Consider the following 19,053-nt stretch of genomic DNA (forward strand, 5'->3'; position numbering starts at 1 on the left):
TTTTAATTATTTTATATAAAAATAATTTAACAATTCCTCACTATCAATTCCCTCACTAACAATTCCTTCACTATTAATCTCTTCAATATTAATTCCTTCCATTCTATCTCTCAAAACAAACGACCCTAAAAGCAAAGCTGGGTGGGGCTTGGGGGAGGCTTCACGTATACCAATGGCCACTTCCCTACCTACATCCACGCCCACAACACTCACCAGAGCCTTTTTCCCACCCACCCCGCATTCTCCCAATAACTTCGGATATGTTCTGTTCTCCAAAAGGTATGTGGCGACACGTTTGCGTTTGCGTTTGCGTTTTAACCCATTTACCTATCTGACTTTCTCTCCTCTCTCTTGCCACTTCACTCCACCTCATCACCCCGTTTCTTATCTCATTCACACGTCACCTCTAACTTTATCATCACCTAAAACCGTGTCTTTTATACAAATTTTTTTTTTTTGTTTTCTAGTAATTTTTGTGCATTATAATCCTCAAATAAAATATTTTAAATTAAATTAAGGAATTTTTGAGAAGAAAATAAAAGATCGACTTTTAACTTTTTATCCATTTTGAATCACATCAACTCTAATTTTTTTATTCAAAAAAAGATAAAATAGACTAAAAAATTTAAAAATTAATTTTTTACCAATTTCCTAAAACACTCTTAAATAAGTATTTATTATTTAATATAAAAATTTGAGGTCATACTATCATTTTATTAAATATTAAAAATTTGAATTACTTGGTTTTACACGTATTAAGGCCTCGCTGGGAAAATGACTCTTTTAGTTAAAAAATTAAAAAGTCAATAATCTATACAAAAAATTTAAAAATTCTCTTTTCTCTCAACTTTTTATACATCTTTTCGTAAAAAGTCAAAAAATCATTCCAAGTATATTAGGGTTCGTTTGGCAAGATGGTTTGTGGCCAAAATAGTCACAAAAGACAAAATAGGCTATTTTAGCCACAACAAATAAAACATCACAACCAACCCATAATCATTACACTCTTCTCTTACAAAAAAAATCAAAAAAGTCAAAAATCCTTCCTAAACCAAACTTTTTAACCCAGATTAAAATAGTTAAAAAATCCAAAAAGTCAACCCACTTCCCAAACCAACCCTTAGTGTTTTTTAAACTCATATTTTAATCAAATAACTAAAAAATTACTAAATTAACAGGTTCCAAACTAGGCCTAAATATGAGTTATTTGTCTATCACTCAACTAGTTGACGATCCGTCAGATCAATTCTAATAGTTAATTTTAATATTGAATAACCAACCTATCGAACAGTGGATGATTGTCTCTTCGCTGCCTTACCAACCACGTGTATGTTGATTAAGATACTCCCGCGATCTTTTCCACTCGTGAACTGTGATGGGGGAGGAGGAGGAGATTAATTTTTGAAAAATTGAATTTTAATTACTCGTGAGAGGAGATGCTCCATTGAAATAATACTATTATGCTGAAGCTCTAAAGCGAATATTCGCACACCCTAACCCACAAAAAATTGAAATCTCTAACCATTTTTTATCAGGACTTGTTTCTCATTCTATAATATCGGTTTATTTTCTCTTAATTAATTCAATAATAAAAAATATATAAATTTATTTTTTAAATCTAATGATATGTAAATGATATACTTAATTAATAATTAATAAAATATGAGAGAATATTATATTTAATATCTTAATTGATTATTACATCACTCAACTTAAAAATTATATATATTTTTTAATTTTAAATAGCAATGTTCTTAAATAATTTTAGAATTTTTAATTATTAATTTTTCTCTCTCCTCCAACGACGTATAAATACCCAACCATCAACAAAGCCCTTTTCCATCGGGCCAAGAGATACAAGCGTACAAGCTTCCAAATCATCACCACCTTAGCACCGCCTCATTTTTTTCTCTCTAGTTTGTTAGTTTCTTAAAATTTTCATCAATGGCGTTTCAAAGAACCTTAGCTCAGCGATTGTTCAACATATCGAAAAAATCGAATACAATTCTTGCGAATTGCCGCATTTCATCGTCCGCCGTGCAAGCTTCGATACCTCCGAATCCGGCTAGAGTGGCTCCCGATCCCGGAGATGAAGGTGTTTTCCGGCGGTTCCTTCAGTGGCGGCCGATATACCAGTTGGCGGCACCATCTCCATCGCCGGCGCTCCGGTCACTTCCTGCCGGAGAGAAGCTTCTGGAGAAGTTGCGTGGCATGGACATTTCCAGGGAGCGGATTCGATTGGACGGACTGAGCCCCCCGCCACCGTCGACGGCGTCGGAGACGTCGGCGGAGCGGAAGTTGACGGTGGGGGATGCGAGGAAGCTGCTGAGGGTGTCGCAGCTTGAAATGGTGAAATCGAACCTCAGGCAGATCACGAAGGACCATATATCATTCGATGAGTTCGTTGAGATCTGCTCTGGAGGCTGCTCGAATGCAGAGCAGGGGCTGCAGTTTGCGAAGATGCTCGACGAGTCTGGGACCGTTATCGTCTTAGGAAACGTTGTGTTCCTCAGACCTGACCAGGTTGGAATTTTTTTCGTCTTTTCTTCGTCAGTTTTTTACCAATCGAATATGCATATTCATATTAGCATCACATGGTTTGATTTCAAATTTTTATTGATTTTTTTGATTTTCGGTCATTTTACTTTACGGACTACCGAAAACTGATAGTTTTTATCATGTTTAATTGTTTTTTCCACAGGAAATTGAAACAAATGTTGCGCCAGATCTAAAACGTGTAAAGGGTTCCACGTTTGAGATGGTGACTTTAGGCTCCCAAAACACCCTCTTCTCAAACTCATCCAAACCAATACATAATTAAAATTTGCAGTTTTACAACATTATATGAATTTATGATACCCTGATTTTTCTTTCAAAACGTAAAAGAAAAAGATCGTGAATTTTCTTTAACCAAAAAAAAAAAAAGAAAGAAAAAGAAAAGAGAGCCCTTGATTCCATGACTTTTGCAAAATTAGAAAGGGAGAGGAACAAACTGGAGAGAAAGAAAGAAAATGAAAATATAGATTATATACCAAAGCTCCAAATTAGCCCCTTCCATATCACTTCCCCTAGAGATTGTTTCATGTTGATTATTTGCTTATGTAACTGCTAACGTGATTTCACCTCCTGCATTTGCATAACAAATTTGGTTAATTTTGAAATTACAATAGGAAGTTACAGATGGTAGCAGGCTAGCAGCCCATGATTTTTTGAGACTTTTTATATAAAAAATCAAAATTTGAGCTTATCTTTCTAGTTTTTGCACAATTGGGACTTTGGACAATAAGAATTTTTAATAATTTTTTTTTTTTGTGAAACATTAGGCCACCGAGCTAAGTAAGCTAACTCCCTCACTATCCCATTTGCCCCACCAACAATTTTAAAAAAATATATATTTGAAGGAAGAAGTTTAAATGCTCAATCTATAATTCCAATGACAGTATAGCCCCCATACATGTAGGCCCTCACATCATAGTGGAATGTGATTTTAGCCCCCTCCCCCTCCCTGTTCTAATATCTCTGTTCATATTTGTCCATTTACAGTGGTGGCAATCCCATTGCCTACTAGGTTTTCTCACCACCAGTTGGACTGCATTTTTATCTTAATTTGGGGAAAAGATGATTGTTTTGGACAGGATTAAATTTGAATTTTCATAAACTAGTTTTTTATTTTTATTTTAAACATCTATGAGAAGAAGTTAGGCTGCACCCTAGTGAAGAATTTGGAGAAAATATTTCTTGAGCATAGATACAAATTGGCACGAAAGAACCTGTAAGCAAATGGTAATGTCTAACTATAAATGATCTATAATTGTTCGTCTGGTGGATAAGGTGATTTTTTTTTGGTTATATCAAGTGTGATGTCTGATTCGAGTCTTTTTGTTAGAACTACTTCCCTTCCCCTATTACCCTCTTACCAATTTTTTTTTCCTACATATAAATAATATTTTTAAAAATGGCCTATTGCAATTTGCATCATTGTTATGGCTGTGAAGAGGGCCTTGGGTTTCAACTAGGGTGGGGTTGATCTTGGCAGTGTTCCCTTCTTAGCTGTAAATGGTTTAGAGTCTTGCTCATCATGGGCTCATATCCAGGATTTTTGTTGACTATAACTTTCAATAACAAGCAAATCATACATCGCACCAAATACAATACATAAAAATCCAATCTTCATGTAAAAATGTGTGGAGTGGAAGCATGCTTTACCCAAACATTTTTCCACTATTTTGTTGATTACAGGTAGTGAAAATCATCCAGGACCTGATGCCCGTACCAGTACCCAAGCAGGACGATCAGAGGTGGAAGGAACTTGAAGAAATGGAAAACCAAAAGGCCGGCATTGACAGAAAGGCAGAGTCTCTGGTTCGCCGGGAACTCTGGTGTGGGCTGGGATACCTTGTCATTCAGACAGCTGCATTCATGAGGCTCACCTTCTGGGAACTGTCTTGGGATGTCATGGAGCCCATTTGCTTCTACGTAACGTCCATGTACTTCATGGCTGGCTATGCTTTCTTCCTCAGGACATCCAAGGAGCCTTCTTTCGAAGGTTTCTTCCAGAGCCGGTTTAGCACAAAGCAAAAGCAGCTTATGAAGATGAACAGTTTTGATATTGTAAGGTTCAATGAGCTCCGGAGAGCTTGTTATCCTGGGTCATCGTCGTCTCCTGGGCATGGTTTTTCGATTACTCCATCATTTGATAATTTGGAAAGGACACAGTTTGGTGCGTTGCATTCATAAATATGACAGAGAGAATCATATAACACACAAAAGCAAAACATAAATTTTGATTTTTTGTATTTTCTTGTCCTTTATTCCGGATTTAAGTATTCTGTTGCGGCTTCCTGTAAACATGAAGAGGTTTTGGCTTAGTGATTATACAATACCCCGATCAAGTTAAACAACATCACCCCACTTCAAAATTTACTGTCATAAATGAAATATACTCTTATAACCTTGTGAATATCTCAATATCTCAATGGATTTCCAGAAAAATTAATCAATCATACTTGCAAGTGACTGCTTGAAAATGAAGAAAATTCACAGAAAATAGAGCATATATAGTCCAAATTTAAATTGTGTGCGGTATGTGCAAAAGAAAAATTCACAGGAAATGCAGTAAATGGTCCACATTTAAATTGTGTATAATTTGAGCCACGTGTGAATCTGAGTCACACATTTTTTTCTTTGTAGCACAGCTTCTCCGATAATTTGGTGGTGTGTAAGGCTTTCCAATTTTAACTGGGGTAGGATTGATCTTATCAGTTCGACCTAGAAAATTCTGGGTATAGAAAAAAAATATTAAATTATTAATTGGCAAAATTTAGTCAATTTATGACCTCTAAAGAAACCAAATCGCTTGATAGTCGCTCCGTGGAATAAATTATTTATTGTTTATCAGTAACAATGTCAAAGGAAAAATCAAGTGAATTGAACTGTCTTCAACATTAGGTCACCTGGCGACCTTTTCCACAACATCAGGCACCTGATTTTCTGGTCTTGGTTCAATCTTCAATATAAAAATTCCAGATAATCATGATCAAATTTTATCATTGTTGCATAAATAATGCTAAGCTAACCTTTTAGGACTTTATAGTTGTCTCCTGCATTACGAATGTAGATATTATTCATGTACTAAATGGAGCCATTTGAGAATATTGTAGCCATTACCCATGTTTATCTTCTTGAATTTGTTGTCTCAAAAAATTACCATCTAGAGAGAAAAACAGAGAAGTTATCTATCTATTTATTTTAAATTTTTTTTTTTTTTTTGGTGGTGTCTATTTTCTTTTTTCTATTTAAGTGATTCAGTTTAAGGTGACAATTTATTTAGTTATTCTATTTATTTCTATTTAAGTGATTCAGTTTCAAACTTGAAAGCAATTACTTGTTGAATTATAAATTTTTTTTAGTCAAGTTTCTTTCCAAATCTCTCTTTTTTCTCGTCTCAAAACACTCACAATCGATGATCATACTCCAAGATTTTCTTGTTTGAGAATCTCAAATAATTCAATGACTGTCTAGGAGATAAATTTTGGTGATAGACGTGTTCTTCCATACCCACATAAATAAAGTAGGCCAAAATTCCTTTGTAACTCACAATAATTACTGGAAATGACAATTCCAACTTGTAGATTCGAAACATAAATCTATCTACCAATGCCAATGACTATTGATAATAAAAATAAATATTAAGACTGATTATTGTCACCATGTGTCTCATCTCCGAATCTAAGTCCTCTTTTTTTTCTAGCAGAAAATGAAGACCATCTCTGTTTAGTGATCAATTATCAAGAAAGAATCACACCATCAAATATTTATGAACTCAAAATGGTTAAGAGCTTAACTAAAAGCTCACAATGGCCTAGCAGTTCATAGACTACTGATTATGAATTATGATGACGTTTCTAGAACCGTATGTACTGAAAGAACGATCACCAGCACCCTTTGTTTGGGGTTATAGGAAGGGAATTGAGATTGATAGTGAGGTGAGACCCATTATATGGGGTGTTTGTTTGAGAGATAGGGAGGGAACTCCTAATCCTTGGTATTAGGATAGGTCTTGGAAGAGAAATTGAGATGGAGAAAGTGGAGATGATATTAGAAAAATAGTCTCAAGGACTAGAAATTTTTTTATTTTTTACATGTTGAGTATTTTTTTTTTTTGAACATTAATGTTTAATTTTTTGTATTTTTTGTTAAGTAAAAATCATTGTTTTATTTGTTTTATTTTTTTCTGAAAATTTTTTATTTTTTAATTTTTTACATGTTGGGTATTTTTTTTATAAATATTAATGTTTAATATTTTGTATTTTTTATTTGTTTTATTATTTTATATAAAAATAATTTAACAATCTTTACACTAATAACTATCATCAAAATAAATACAATTTAATTTAATCGCTTCATTTTCAATCTCCTCATTATTAATTTCTTTTATTTTATCTTTGAAAATAAATGGAGCGGTCCAACAAAAATGAAAAAAGGAAGGAAAAAAAATTAAAAAAGTTTCTAGTAATAGCAATGACAGATAACAACTGCCCCAAGTGTTGGTGTTGGGGTTTGGGATCCACCTACACAGATGGTGAGAGTATGGGAAGAATTGGTTAGTGATTAGTCAACATAAGGCTCTCTCCTCATAGATCATAGTCTTTTTCCCCTTGTGTGGGGGGAAGCTTTTAGTCGCAGCCCAGTTTGCTTTCTTTTGTTTTGTATTGTGTTTTGGGGAAGGTTTCACCGGGACAGGGCATAACGACTCGTCTTGTGCTTTGCGCCGACAATTGTCTGCCAGACCGTGGTGGTGTCTCACGCTGGACTATTTTAGAAAGGGAGTTAAAAGTTATTCACTTTCTTTTTTTATAAAAAAATTAAAAAGTAATTTTTAATTATTTTCTTAAAATACTTCTAAAATTAATATAGTATTCGTTTATTAAAAAATAATGATAAGAAAATTTTAATTTTAAAATTCTAAAGAGAATTTTAATGATGTGATAAGAGAAAAAAAAATATAATTATACACATTTTATCACTTGCGAATCTTACACCTTGTCACATCGCTAGAGTTCTCTCTAAAATTAAAACTCTCAATCTTTATTTTTTTTTTAAAAATATCAAAAATCTATTATACATATAGTCATTATTTATTATTGCGGGTGAATGAGTATTTTCAAAGGAAGTTAAGAATTGAGCATTCTACTCCTTTCTGTTTTTATTTTAGTCTACCAAGCCTAACATAAGTGCACAAATAATTTTTTACTAAATAAGATATAAATTTGAGACAAGATAAATTTCAAGTATGAAAAACTCTATATGTAAAACACTATGAAGCACGAACACGACAGAACTGGTGCCATAGCAGTATCGAATACGGGGACACGCTGAGAACATGCTACCGACATGTACAAGACACACAATTTGGCGTGTCTCGTTTTTTCCCCCTTCTAGTATGAGATATAGCAAGACGCGGAAAGTCCTAAATCAAATTCTTAATTCAAAAAAGGAGAAGAGACCTAATCCAAAATCAAGGGAAAAAAAAAAAAAAGAGAGAGAGAGAGAGAGAAAGAGAGAGAAAAGGGAAACGGAGAACCTGTTCGAGAAAGGCATTCAATCGATATCTCCATCGAGCTCTATCTGCAGTCTGGTAAGTCTCTATTGCCTTTCATCTCTCTCTTTCTCTCTCCCTCTCTCATTTTGTTTTGCGTATCGTCTCTCTCTCGTCTTCTATCGTCGTCATCATCTCTCTCTCTCTTGCTTCATCTTCTCTGTCGTTGTCATCGTCGTCGTCGTCGTCGTCTCTCTCTCTCTCTCTCTCTCTTTCTCGTCGCCTATCTCTCTATCTCGTTTCTATCTTTTGTCTATCTATAATAAATATATGATAAATATGGAAAATACTATTGTCTACTATTTATAATAAGTATATTATATATCTGTTTAAATTAGTTTCTTTTTACTTTTCCTATTTATTTTTAAAATGTAGTGACTTTTATATATACATTAAATTAATATTAGTTTTATTAATTTTGATTTTTACTTTCCAAATACTTATATATATTTAAAATTAAAAATAATTTTCTTGTTCCCGGCTATGTCCGCATCCCCATTTTTTTAAAATCGTCATGTCTTGTATCCATATCCGTATTCGTATCCATCTCCATACTTCAAAGGTAAAACATCAATAACTCAGGTTCCGTTAGGGGTGTGAATTGACTTTTGGGCTTTTTAGCCTTAGGCTAAAAAGTTTCGTTTGAGACGGATTTTTTTGGCTTTTTAAATTTTTATGAGAGAAAAAATAAAATGATTATGGTTTGGATACAGTATTTTGTCTTATTGTTTTTTTAATTTATTTTATCTTTTTTGTGGCTAAAACAACCTTTTAACCCCAAAAATTCTTATACCAAACGAGGGCTCGTTGGGCTCATTAATGTTGAAGCCCATGATGCACATTCAAGAATGAGCAATGCTAGTGATCTCAAATATTTTATTAAAAGTTTTATCAAATGTCTCACATGGGTGTGAGACTCACACAATATGGGTCCTATGTGGGTCTCACATCCATATGAGACATTTAGTAAAACTTTTGGTAGAATTTTTAGGTCCTCTAGCATTTTTATTTAAGAAATTCACCTTAGCCACGTAGCAAATACAAGTTTTATTTTTTTATTGAAAGGATTCTTTTTGTCACTCATTAAAAATATACTCTAATCTAAGGGGTGTTCTAGTAATAAGCTATTTTAGTCAAAAATGTCACTAAATATCTTTTTTTAAGGAATTAAAAAAACTAACTAAAATACTTATATCTCAAAAATATAAAGGAAAAAGAAAAAAAAAATACCCCACACCCCACATGAAATTTAAACTTAGAAAAAATACCCCACGGTCCTATTTTGTTTGTCCACCTTTTTATTTAAGTCCATCTCAAAATATTTATTCATTTTTTATTTTAGGATATTAAATTTTGTTAAATTTCTAAATTTTTTCTCTATAAATTATTATAAATACATCTACACTATATATTAAAAAAAATGGGGTTTCTAATGAGAAAAGCCTTGCGAAACTCAAATCCCTCATATTATTTTTTTAAAATTCATATTTTTTAGATAATTAAAAAATCTTCTATTGGCTAACATTTATTGAATTATTAAAAAACAAATCTTATTATGCCTTGATTTATACATTTCAAAAGGAAATTTAATTAATTCATTTATAAATTTAAATTTAGAAATTTGAAAAAGAAAATTAACTAATCAGTTTTAAAATTAAAAAAAAATTATTATGCCTTGATTTATACATTTCAAAAGTAAAGTTAACTAATGCATTTATAAAGTAAAGTTAACTAATCAATTTTAAAATAATAATAATTACCCCAAAAAAATTAAAATCTTCTAACTTTTATTGAATCATTTAAAAAAATCTTATTATGCCTTGATTTACACATTTCAAAAGGAAAGTTAATTAATCCATTTATACATTTAAATATAGAAATTTGAAAACAAAAGTTAACTAATTAGTTTTAAAATTATAAAATAAAATTATTATGCCTTGATTTACACATTTCAAAAGCAAAGTTAATTAATACATTTATAAATTTAAATTTAAAATTTTGAAAAGAAAAGTTAACTAATCAATTTTAAAATTTAAAAAAATCTTTTAGCTTTTATAGAATCATTTAAAAAAATTAATATGCCTTAATTTACACATTTCAAGGAAATTTAATTAATCCATTTCTAAATTTAAATTTAGAAATTTGAAAATGAAATTAACTAATCAGTTTTAAAATTAAAAAAAATAAAATCTTATTATGCCTTGATTTACACATTTCAAAAGCAAAGTTAATTAATCAATTTTAAAATTATAAAAAAAATCTTCTAACTTTTATTGAATCATTTAAAAAATATATATTATTATGTCTTGATTTACACATTTCAAAAGTAAAGTTAATTAATTTATTTATAAATTTAAATTTAGAAATTTGAAAAAGAAAGTTAACTAATCAATTTTAAAGAAAAAATTTATTTTTTATTGAATCATTTAAAAAAATATTATTATGCCTTGATTAAACATTTAAAAAAGAAAGTTAATTAATCATTTGCAAATGATTAGTTTTAAAATTTAGATTTTTTGTATCACTAAAATATAGGAATCAATTATTCACATATTCCATAGTTTATTTCTCTCGATGTTTAATTTTGTAAATATTTAAAAAATCTTTTATTAGTTAGTTTTTATTCCCTTATAATGTGATTGATGTTTATTTAAGAATTTGCTTCTTCCACCAAATGTTATATATGTTTTTTTAGATAATGCCTCCGTTTGGGAAGTATGTTGGCTTTTTGGCCTTTTGACTTTTTTGGCTATTTTAGCCTGGGCTTAAAAGCTTGGTTTGGGAAGGGCTTTTTGGCTTTTTGACTTTTTTGAGTTTTTTTGTGAGAGAAAAATGTAATGATTATGGGTTGGATGTGATGTTTTGTTTGTTATGGCTAAAATAGCCTATTTTGTTTTTTGTGGCTAAAATAGCCAAAAAAGCCTGCAAACCTACTTGCCAAACACAGGCAATGTATATCAATACAATAAAAAATTCAAAATTCTTTTCAAACATTGATGATGTGTTTGATTCATGATTTTGGATAGAAATTTTGAAAGGGAAAATGAAAAGGTGCCTGAAATTAGATAAAATGTAATTATATTTCATTTACATTTTACCTATCTTTTTTTTTTCATTCGAAATATCTATTTAAATCAATGAATCAAACATAACATAAAATTGGGTACATATATTCCATATTGAAAATTTTGTATTAATTTTACTTTTTAAAATTGTGTATTACAAACTCTTACCACACATATTTGTCCATATAATAATGTTGGAATTTGTTTTAGTTATTATCTCAAAAATTAGTTATATAGTCAAAGAAAATGGGTAGGTTTTAAAGTTTTAAAGTGAAAATTTATTTTAGAATTTGTTCAAATGTAATTCTCTTAATATTTATAATTTTTTTTATTGATTGATAAAAAACACTGTAAATATTAAGATTATTTTTTTTTCTTTTATGATATTGAGTTATTAAATATATGATGTATTATAGCTTAAACCAAGAATTATTGGAAAAGAATTAGATTTTTTTAGGCTAATTTTTAATATTTAATCTAATATTAGAATCCCCAAATTAGCTCATACCGGTCACATGCCAATAAAGATAATTTTTAATGATTAGGTGAAGATGATATTAGCATAAATATTGAGTTGAGTGGCTCATGTCTAACACCACAAAATCAATCCTAATCCGTTTTCACATAAGAGTTATGATATATGACAATTTATAATTTTGAATACACAAATTTTTAGGCTTTACAAAATAATAAAAAATTAATATATTAATAAGTGTACTTTACTACTGTCACATGGTAAAATAAAATTATGAAATTATAAAACTGAATGCATTTGTATTTTGTCGTAAATATAATTTTTGTAATTTATTCTTTAATTTTTACCAATTAAATTGTGACATGTAAGTTTTTTATTCAGAATTTAGAACACACAATTAATAACATTAGAATAAAAATATTTTCTTATGTATAACTCTGATAAAAATGAATAAAATTTAGTTGATTATAAATTATTTTTACTACATAATTTAAATAAATTTTATATCATTATTTAATTTAGAAACTAATTTTAATTATTTATCTATATTTATGCATGATTCGGGTAATATACTAATAAAACATTCAAGTAAAAAGACAATAATAAAAAAAATATTTCAAAATTAAAATTAAAATATAGTAATTGCATGTTTCATTAATAAATTGACGTTTCTATAATAAACTAACAAATTGGGACAGAGGAATAAATAGACAAAAGAGTAGCCACAATGTGGGGGAGGGATGTCACGACCCAAACCCGGCCCTATGGGTTTAGCACCGTAACCGGCCAGTAATCCGAGATTACCGAAGGCCTGCTTAACAGTAATACAGTAAAACAGAGTACAGGGCCTGGCGGAAGCCAATACAGTAAATAAATAATGTCCATTGAGCTGTGACAGTCTGTATGCCAAAAAGATTTTTCATACATTTATACATAACAGTACAGAACAGTATGCACGATATTTACAAGCATTCAGATTAGGGACTCGACCCTATATAACGGTACAGTAACATACAGTCTATACAGAACGGTAAAACAGTACAGAAGGGGGAATTCTTAAAACACCCCTAAGCCTTAGCATGTAGACTCGGAACCTCGCGGTGAGGCACAAAGGCTGGCTTGACAAAACTGGAGTAACCCTGACGCCTCTAGCTGTGGTCTGGTGCCTGAACACCTACATATATATATGAGCAGTGAGCTAAAGCCCAGTGAATAACATAAAGCGTAAAGGGGTTTAGAATGAATGTCCTTACAGTAATGAAAACAGTTCATTTCAATCAGAATTTCAGTTGCTCAGTACAGTAAACAGTCATATGTGGTACATCCATTAGCATAACAGTAACAGTAGGTCTTAAAAGACCGAACAGTAATGATGGCCATCAGTCAGTAAACAGTAGTGGTTCCACAAGGAAACCGACAGAGATCTCTGTAACAGTAACAGTAACAGTAAACCGTAGGTACTAAGGATGCCACAGTACAGTTCAGAAATAAAGGACATACATTCATTCAGTAAATAATACCGGTTCAGTAAACAGTTCAGTTCAGTATTCAAAAGATAATCAGTTGAACATATCTTTACACAATTGTTACTCACAGAGTTCGGGCTACAGTATGCTAGAGCGTGTCTCTCCAGTCGCCAACCCTACACAGTTAACAGATTGAACACACTAAGCTACACAGTTGGGAAATCTCATAACTTAATCCTTAATTTGCCTTGGTGTGTTCTACATCGATATCCTCATCAAGATGTCTTAAACTAGGCCTAAGAATGCCTAGGATGGGATGAGGATGCAAAAATACACTTAGAAAATATTTTCAGAAATTTCAGTGAAACAGGGTCCCGCTCGAGCGCAGGTTTCCCCGCTCGAGCGTACAGGCAAACAAAGGTCCCCGCTCGAGCGTGTCATCCAGTCCTCCGCTCGAGCGCCCAATACTCCGCTCGAGCGGACTGTTCTACAGTGCAAGATGCTGGAAGCTCGATTTTACCGCTCGAGCGGCACTACCCCCGCTCGAGCGGACGACTGAAATCTGGAAATCCCAGATTCGAGCTCCAGGTTCAAAACCAAGCTTAGATGCATAAAATTCGATCCTCTTGGGCCAATTTTCTGGAAAACTCTTTTAAACACATAGAATAACATATTTCAAAACTCAATTTAGGAAATCAAAGCCCAAGGGTGTTTAATTCAAACCCAATTTCCAACCATTTTCCAAGAACAATCCTCAAACATGACATGCATGACCTTAAATCATTTTTAAAGCTTCAATGCTGTTTCAAAAGAGCTCAAACCTTCAAAAACAAGATGAACTCATGGAGTATGACCAAAAGATGGACATGCATGTGAGGTATTATGAACTACAACCTCAAAACTTCAAGAATGGCAACATGCATGCAACAATTAAGCTTCAATTCAACCACAATGAACCAAAACATGACTAAGAAGACAATGGAGCTACCTTTAGTCTTGTATTTCAAGAAGGGAGCTCAAATATGCAATCACTTCAACAATTCTTCAATTACCAAGCAATTTACCAGCAAAATCAACAAGAACAATTCTCTCTCTCTCTCTAACTCTCCTCTCTTGGTCGGCAAAAGCAAGAAATGAGCTGAGAAAAATGTTTGATTCAAGCATACCAAGGCTCTAACATGTTATAATAAGGGCCCACTAACAATGGCAAAACGGTAATTAAGTCCAACTCTTCAATTAGCTTATTTTAATCTAATTTAATCATACCTAAACAGTTTTCAGGTAAATATACCGTAAAATCACATTAATTATGAGGGTCACGGAACATCAGTCGATTTCTAATTCGGCCGCCGATAAGGCCTTCAATTAGCAGTTTAAACATACAAACAGGAACAGATAGTCAAACAGTCAAACAGATAGAACACAATTTAACACACACATACTCAGTCAATTCGATTCCAGTTTTCAGTCAGTCAGTTCAGTACCTTAGGTAGTTCAATTATCAGTCAAAATCAGTCTCGGTTAACAGTAATTAGCGGTTAATCAGTCATTAATCGGTAAACAGTATGAGGGTTGTTACAGTCTCCCCTCCTTATAAAGAGTTTAGTCCTCTAAACTCGAGTTACCTTCATTCTGGAAGAAAACAGGATTCAGTGGGAATAGTTCAGGATATCTTTTAGCCATGTCATCTTCCCTTTCCCAAGTGGCATACATACCACCATGGTTCTGCCAGTCAACTTTCACTAGCGGGATCTCTTTGTTTCTCAGTTTCTTGATCCGTCTGTTAACAATCTGCATAGGACGTTCCTCGTAAGTGTAGTCATCACTCAGCACTATACGAGTAGGCTCAATTACATGGAAGGGATCCCGGAGGTAGTCTCTCAACATCGAAATGTGGAAGACGTTATGCATATGCTCCATTTCAGGAGGGAGCGCAACTTGATACGCCACCGGATTGATTTTCTCAATAATCTCATACGGTCCGACATATCTCGGCGCTAACTTGCCTTTGACTCCAAAACGAGTCTGGCCTTTCATTGGTGTCACTTTCACAAAAACGTGATCACCCACTTCATACTCTCTGTCCCGTCTTCTGACATCTGCATAACTTTTCTGTCTACTCTGTGCAGTTTTCAGTCTTTGCTGTATCAGTTTCACTTTTTCAGTTGTTTCATACACAATCTCGGGCCCAAGCAACAGCCCATCTCCAACTTCTGCCCAGCAAATCGGAGATCTACATTTTCTGCCATACAATGCCTCGAAAGGCGCCATACCAATACTCGAATGGTAGCTGTTATTGTAGGCGAATTCAACTAATGGCAGATGACTTTCCCAGTCTCCCTGAAAATCAAGGATACACATTCTCAGTAAATCCTCCAGAGTTTGGATGGTCCTTTCTGACTGTCCATCTGTCTGAGGATGATAGGCACTACTCAGCCTTAATTCAGTACCCAATGCAGTCTGTAGACTTTGCCAAAACCTCGATGTAAACTTCGAATCCCTGTCAGAAACAATAGACACAGGCACTCCATGCAGTCTTACAATCTCATCAATATAGATAACAGCCAATTTGTCCGCATTATAGATTGTCTTGACAGGTAAGAAGTGAGCAGATTTGGTTAGTCTATCAACAATAACCCAAATTGAATCCATACCTTTTCTGGAGCGAGGTAACCCAACGATAAAATCCATCGTAATATGCTCCCATTTCCACTCTGGTATAGGTAAGGGTTGCAATAATCCGGCAGGTCGTTGATGTTCAGCTTTGACCTGTTGACAATGAAGACATTTGGACACAAAGTCGGCAATTTCCTTCTTCATTCCCGGCCACCAGAAATTCTGTTTCATATCTTGGTACATTTTCGTGTTCCCTGGATGGATAGACAGTTTCGAATTGTGGCCTTCTTGCAGAACTCTTCTTTTCAGTTCAGTGTCATTTGGTACACACAGTCTTTCTTGAAATTTCAGTATATTATTCTCAAATTTGAATCCGGGTCTCGGTTTGGATTCTCTTTCTTCGATGATCTTTTTCAAGAAGTCATCCAGTTGTTGTTTCTCTTTAATCTCTTCAATCAGTGCTGGTTGGGCAGAAATAGCAGCTAAGGTTCCACCTTGTTCTCCCAAAACAATTTCAATTTTAGACTTTTCAAGGTCACAAAGTAACTCTTTCTGTCCGGTAAGCAAACATGCTAAGTTTCCAATCGATTTTCGGCTCAATGCATCGGCAACGGTATTGGCTTTTCCCGGATGGTACAATATCTATAGGTCATAGTCTTTAATCAGTTCTAGCCATCTCCGCTGTCTCATGTTCAGTTCTTTCTGTGTGAAGAAATATTTCAAGCTCTTGTGGTCGGTATATACTTCACATGTTACCCCGTATAGGTAGTGACGCCAGATTTTCAGTGCAAATACTACTGCAGCAAGTTCCAGATCATGGGTCGGGTAGTTCTTTTCATGTGGTCTCAGTTGTCGGGAAGCATAAGCAATAACTCTCCCATTCTGCATTAAAACACATCCCAAACCCTTATGAGAAGCATCACTAAACACAGTATAACCATCCGTACCTGAAGGTAAGGTCAGAACAGGTGCAGTCACTAATCGAGTTTTCAACTCCTGGAAAGCAGATTCTCTTTGGTCAGTCCAGTCAAATGATGTCCCCTTCTGAGTTAACTGAGTCAATGGTAGAGCAATTTTGGAGAAATCTTTGACAAATCTTCTGTAATATCCAGCCAATCCCAAAAAGCTTCGGACTTCAGTCACATTTGTCGGTCTAGGCCAGTTCACTACAGCTTCAATTTTCTGCGGATCAACAGAAATTCCATCTTTGCTAACAACATGCCCCAAAAACATAACATGGTCAAGCCAAAATTCACATTTAGACAGTTTAGCATACAGTTTCTGTTCTCTTAAAGTTTGTAGGGCAAGTCTCAGATGATGTTCATGTTCTTCTATACTCTTGGAGTAAATCAATATGTCATCAATAAATACAACAATAAAGTTGTCAAGGTATGGTTTAAAGATTCTGTTCATGAGGTCCATAAATGCAGCTGGTGCATTCGTGACTCCAAAAGGCATAACTAAAAATTCGTAATGTCCATACCTCGTTCTAAAAGCAGTTTTATCAATGTCTTCCGGCTTAACCTTCAGTTGATAATATCCGGATCTAAGATCAATCTTGGAAAATACTTTAGCACCCTGTAACTGATCAAACAGGTCATCAATACGCGGTAACGGGTATTTATTCTTTACAGTTACCTTGTTCAATTCACGGTAGTCAATGCACAGTCTCAGTGAGCCGTCTTTCTTCTTTACAAACAAAACCGGTGCACCCCATGGTGAGGTACTGGGTCTAATAAACTTCTTGTCTAACAGTTCTTGCAATTGCGCCTTCAATTCTTTCAGTTCAGTTGGAGCCATTCGGTAGGGAGCTTTAGAAACTGGCTGTGTTCCGGGAATCACGTCCATGGTGAATTCAATCTCCCTGTCAATCAAATCCCCTGGCAAATTGTCTGGAAAAACATCTGGGAATTCTCTGACTATAGGAATACAGTTCACATTAGCATTATCATCAGTAGATACAGTCAGTACAGAACACAAATATCCCTTACAGCCCTTTCTAATCAATTTTACAGCTTTCACAGATGAAATCAGATACGGGGGAGGTACTACTCCAACCCCATTAAACACGAATTCAGGCAGACCAGGTGGACAGAAAACAACTTGCTTGGTCACACAGTCAATAGTGGCATGATATTTTTGTAACCAATCCATTCCCAATATTATGTCAAAATGATCAATGTTCAATGGCAGTAAATCAATAAACAGATGCATATCCCCAACAATAATTTCACATGCGGGGTACATATAAGCACATGTCATGGATCCCCCTACAGGTGATGATACGGCTAGCAGATAGTTCATAGGTTCTAAGGGTCTATTCAGTTTCCGTGAGAAAGCATGCGATACATAAGAATGTGTAGACCCTGAATCAATCAATACATATGCATTTTGTGTACAAATAGAGAGAATACCTGACACAGCGGTCTCGGTATTCTGCACATCTCCCGGTACTAGTGCGAACACTCGACCTTGCCTCACAGGCTCTTTCCCGGTAGCTTTAGGATTCGGTTTTAGTGGAGCATTTGATGCCGCGCCGATGGCTGCAGCTTTGCTATTGCCCTGAGGAGCGGAAGGACAATCTTTAACCATGTGGCCCACCTTGCCACACCTGTAACAGGCTCCAGATAGTTTGTAACAGACCCCTTTGTGCTTCTTGCCACATTCAGAACAGGGTGGTATGAACCCACTCCCTTGACTGGGGCTAGTTGTCGACCCCGTATTCTGTTTCTTGTTGGCTGGGTTGTGCTTGCCTTTCTTGAATTTGAAACCCTGCCTTTTACCATGCCATTCAGTTGTTGGTGTCTCAGATTGTTTCACTGCTGCAATGTTTGACTCGGCCATCAATGCCCGGTCGAGAACACCCACAAAAGTTGGTAGTTTCAGAACGTTTATTCGATCAAGAATTGCAACATTAAGGCCGCCCTCAAATTTCCTGGCCTTCTTATACTCAGTATCCACCATGTGCGGTGCATAACGGGCAAGTTCAGTAAATTTTGTTTCATATTCGGCAACCGACGTGGTGCCCTGTTTCAGTTGTTCAAACTCAGTTACTTTCCTATCCCTGACACACTGCGGGAAGTACTTTTCAAAGAATGACTCCTTGAACTGAGCCCAAGTCATAACAGTAGTTGTATCGCGGATCAACATCCACCACCTTCTAGCTTCTTCTTGCAAGGTGAAGGTAGCTAACAGTACTTTATTCGCTTCTGAGCACGGAAACACTTCAAATAGTTTCTCTGTTTCCAGAACCCAAGCTTCGGCTTTTAACGGTTCAAGGCCTCCCTGAAAGGATGGCGGTTTCATTTTGCTGAACTTCTGGGTCAGAGCAAT

At 34.3% G+C, this 19,053-nt stretch overlaps 1 protein-coding gene across 2 annotated transcripts; it reads left to right on the forward strand.

Annotated features, from left to right (window-relative positions):
* The first annotated feature begins 1,756 nt into the window (after positions 1–1,756).
* Positions 1,757–4,960, forward strand: LOC114280448 (calcium uniporter protein 3, mitochondrial). 2 transcript variants are annotated; one of them, XM_028222814.2, is made up of 3 exons: positions 1,831–2,523; positions 2,702–2,761; positions 4,240–4,960. In XM_028222814.2, exons 1-3 carry the CDS (start codon positions 1,945–1,947, stop codon positions 4,735–4,737), a joined length of 1,137 nt encoding a protein of 378 aa, XP_028078615.1. In that variant the 5' UTR covers positions 1,831–1,944; the 3' UTR covers positions 4,738–4,960. The 2 variants fall into 2 exon arrangements, with proteins under 2 accessions (XP_028078616.1, XP_028078615.1); XM_028222815.2 differs by lacking the exon at positions 2,702–2,761 and having other exon boundaries at positions 1,757–2,523.
* The last annotated feature ends 14,093 nt before the right edge of the window (positions 4,961–19,053 follow it).

The sequence above is a fragment of the Camellia sinensis genome, chromosome 1 (assembly GCF_055761805.1).
Source record: "Camellia sinensis isolate YWXY chromosome 1, ASM5576180v1, whole genome shotgun sequence".
NCBI classification, from domain to species: Eukaryota; Viridiplantae; Streptophyta; class Magnoliopsida; order Ericales; family Theaceae; genus Camellia; species Camellia sinensis.

Excerpts from the sequence above, each read along its gene's own strand:
- LOC114280448 (XM_028222814.2), top strand. The coding sequence starts at position 1,945 with ATGGCGTTTCAAAGAACCTTAGCTCAGCGATTGTTCAACATATCGAAA. Across the intron at positions 2,524-2,701 it reads TGTTCCTCAGACCTGACCAG|GAAATTGAAACAAATGTTGC; the intron begins GTTGGAATTTTT and ends TTTTTTCCACAG. Across the intron at positions 2,762-4,239 it reads AGGGTTCCACGTTTGAGATG|GTAGTGAAAATCATCCAGGA; the intron begins GTGACTTTAGGC and ends TGTTGATTACAG.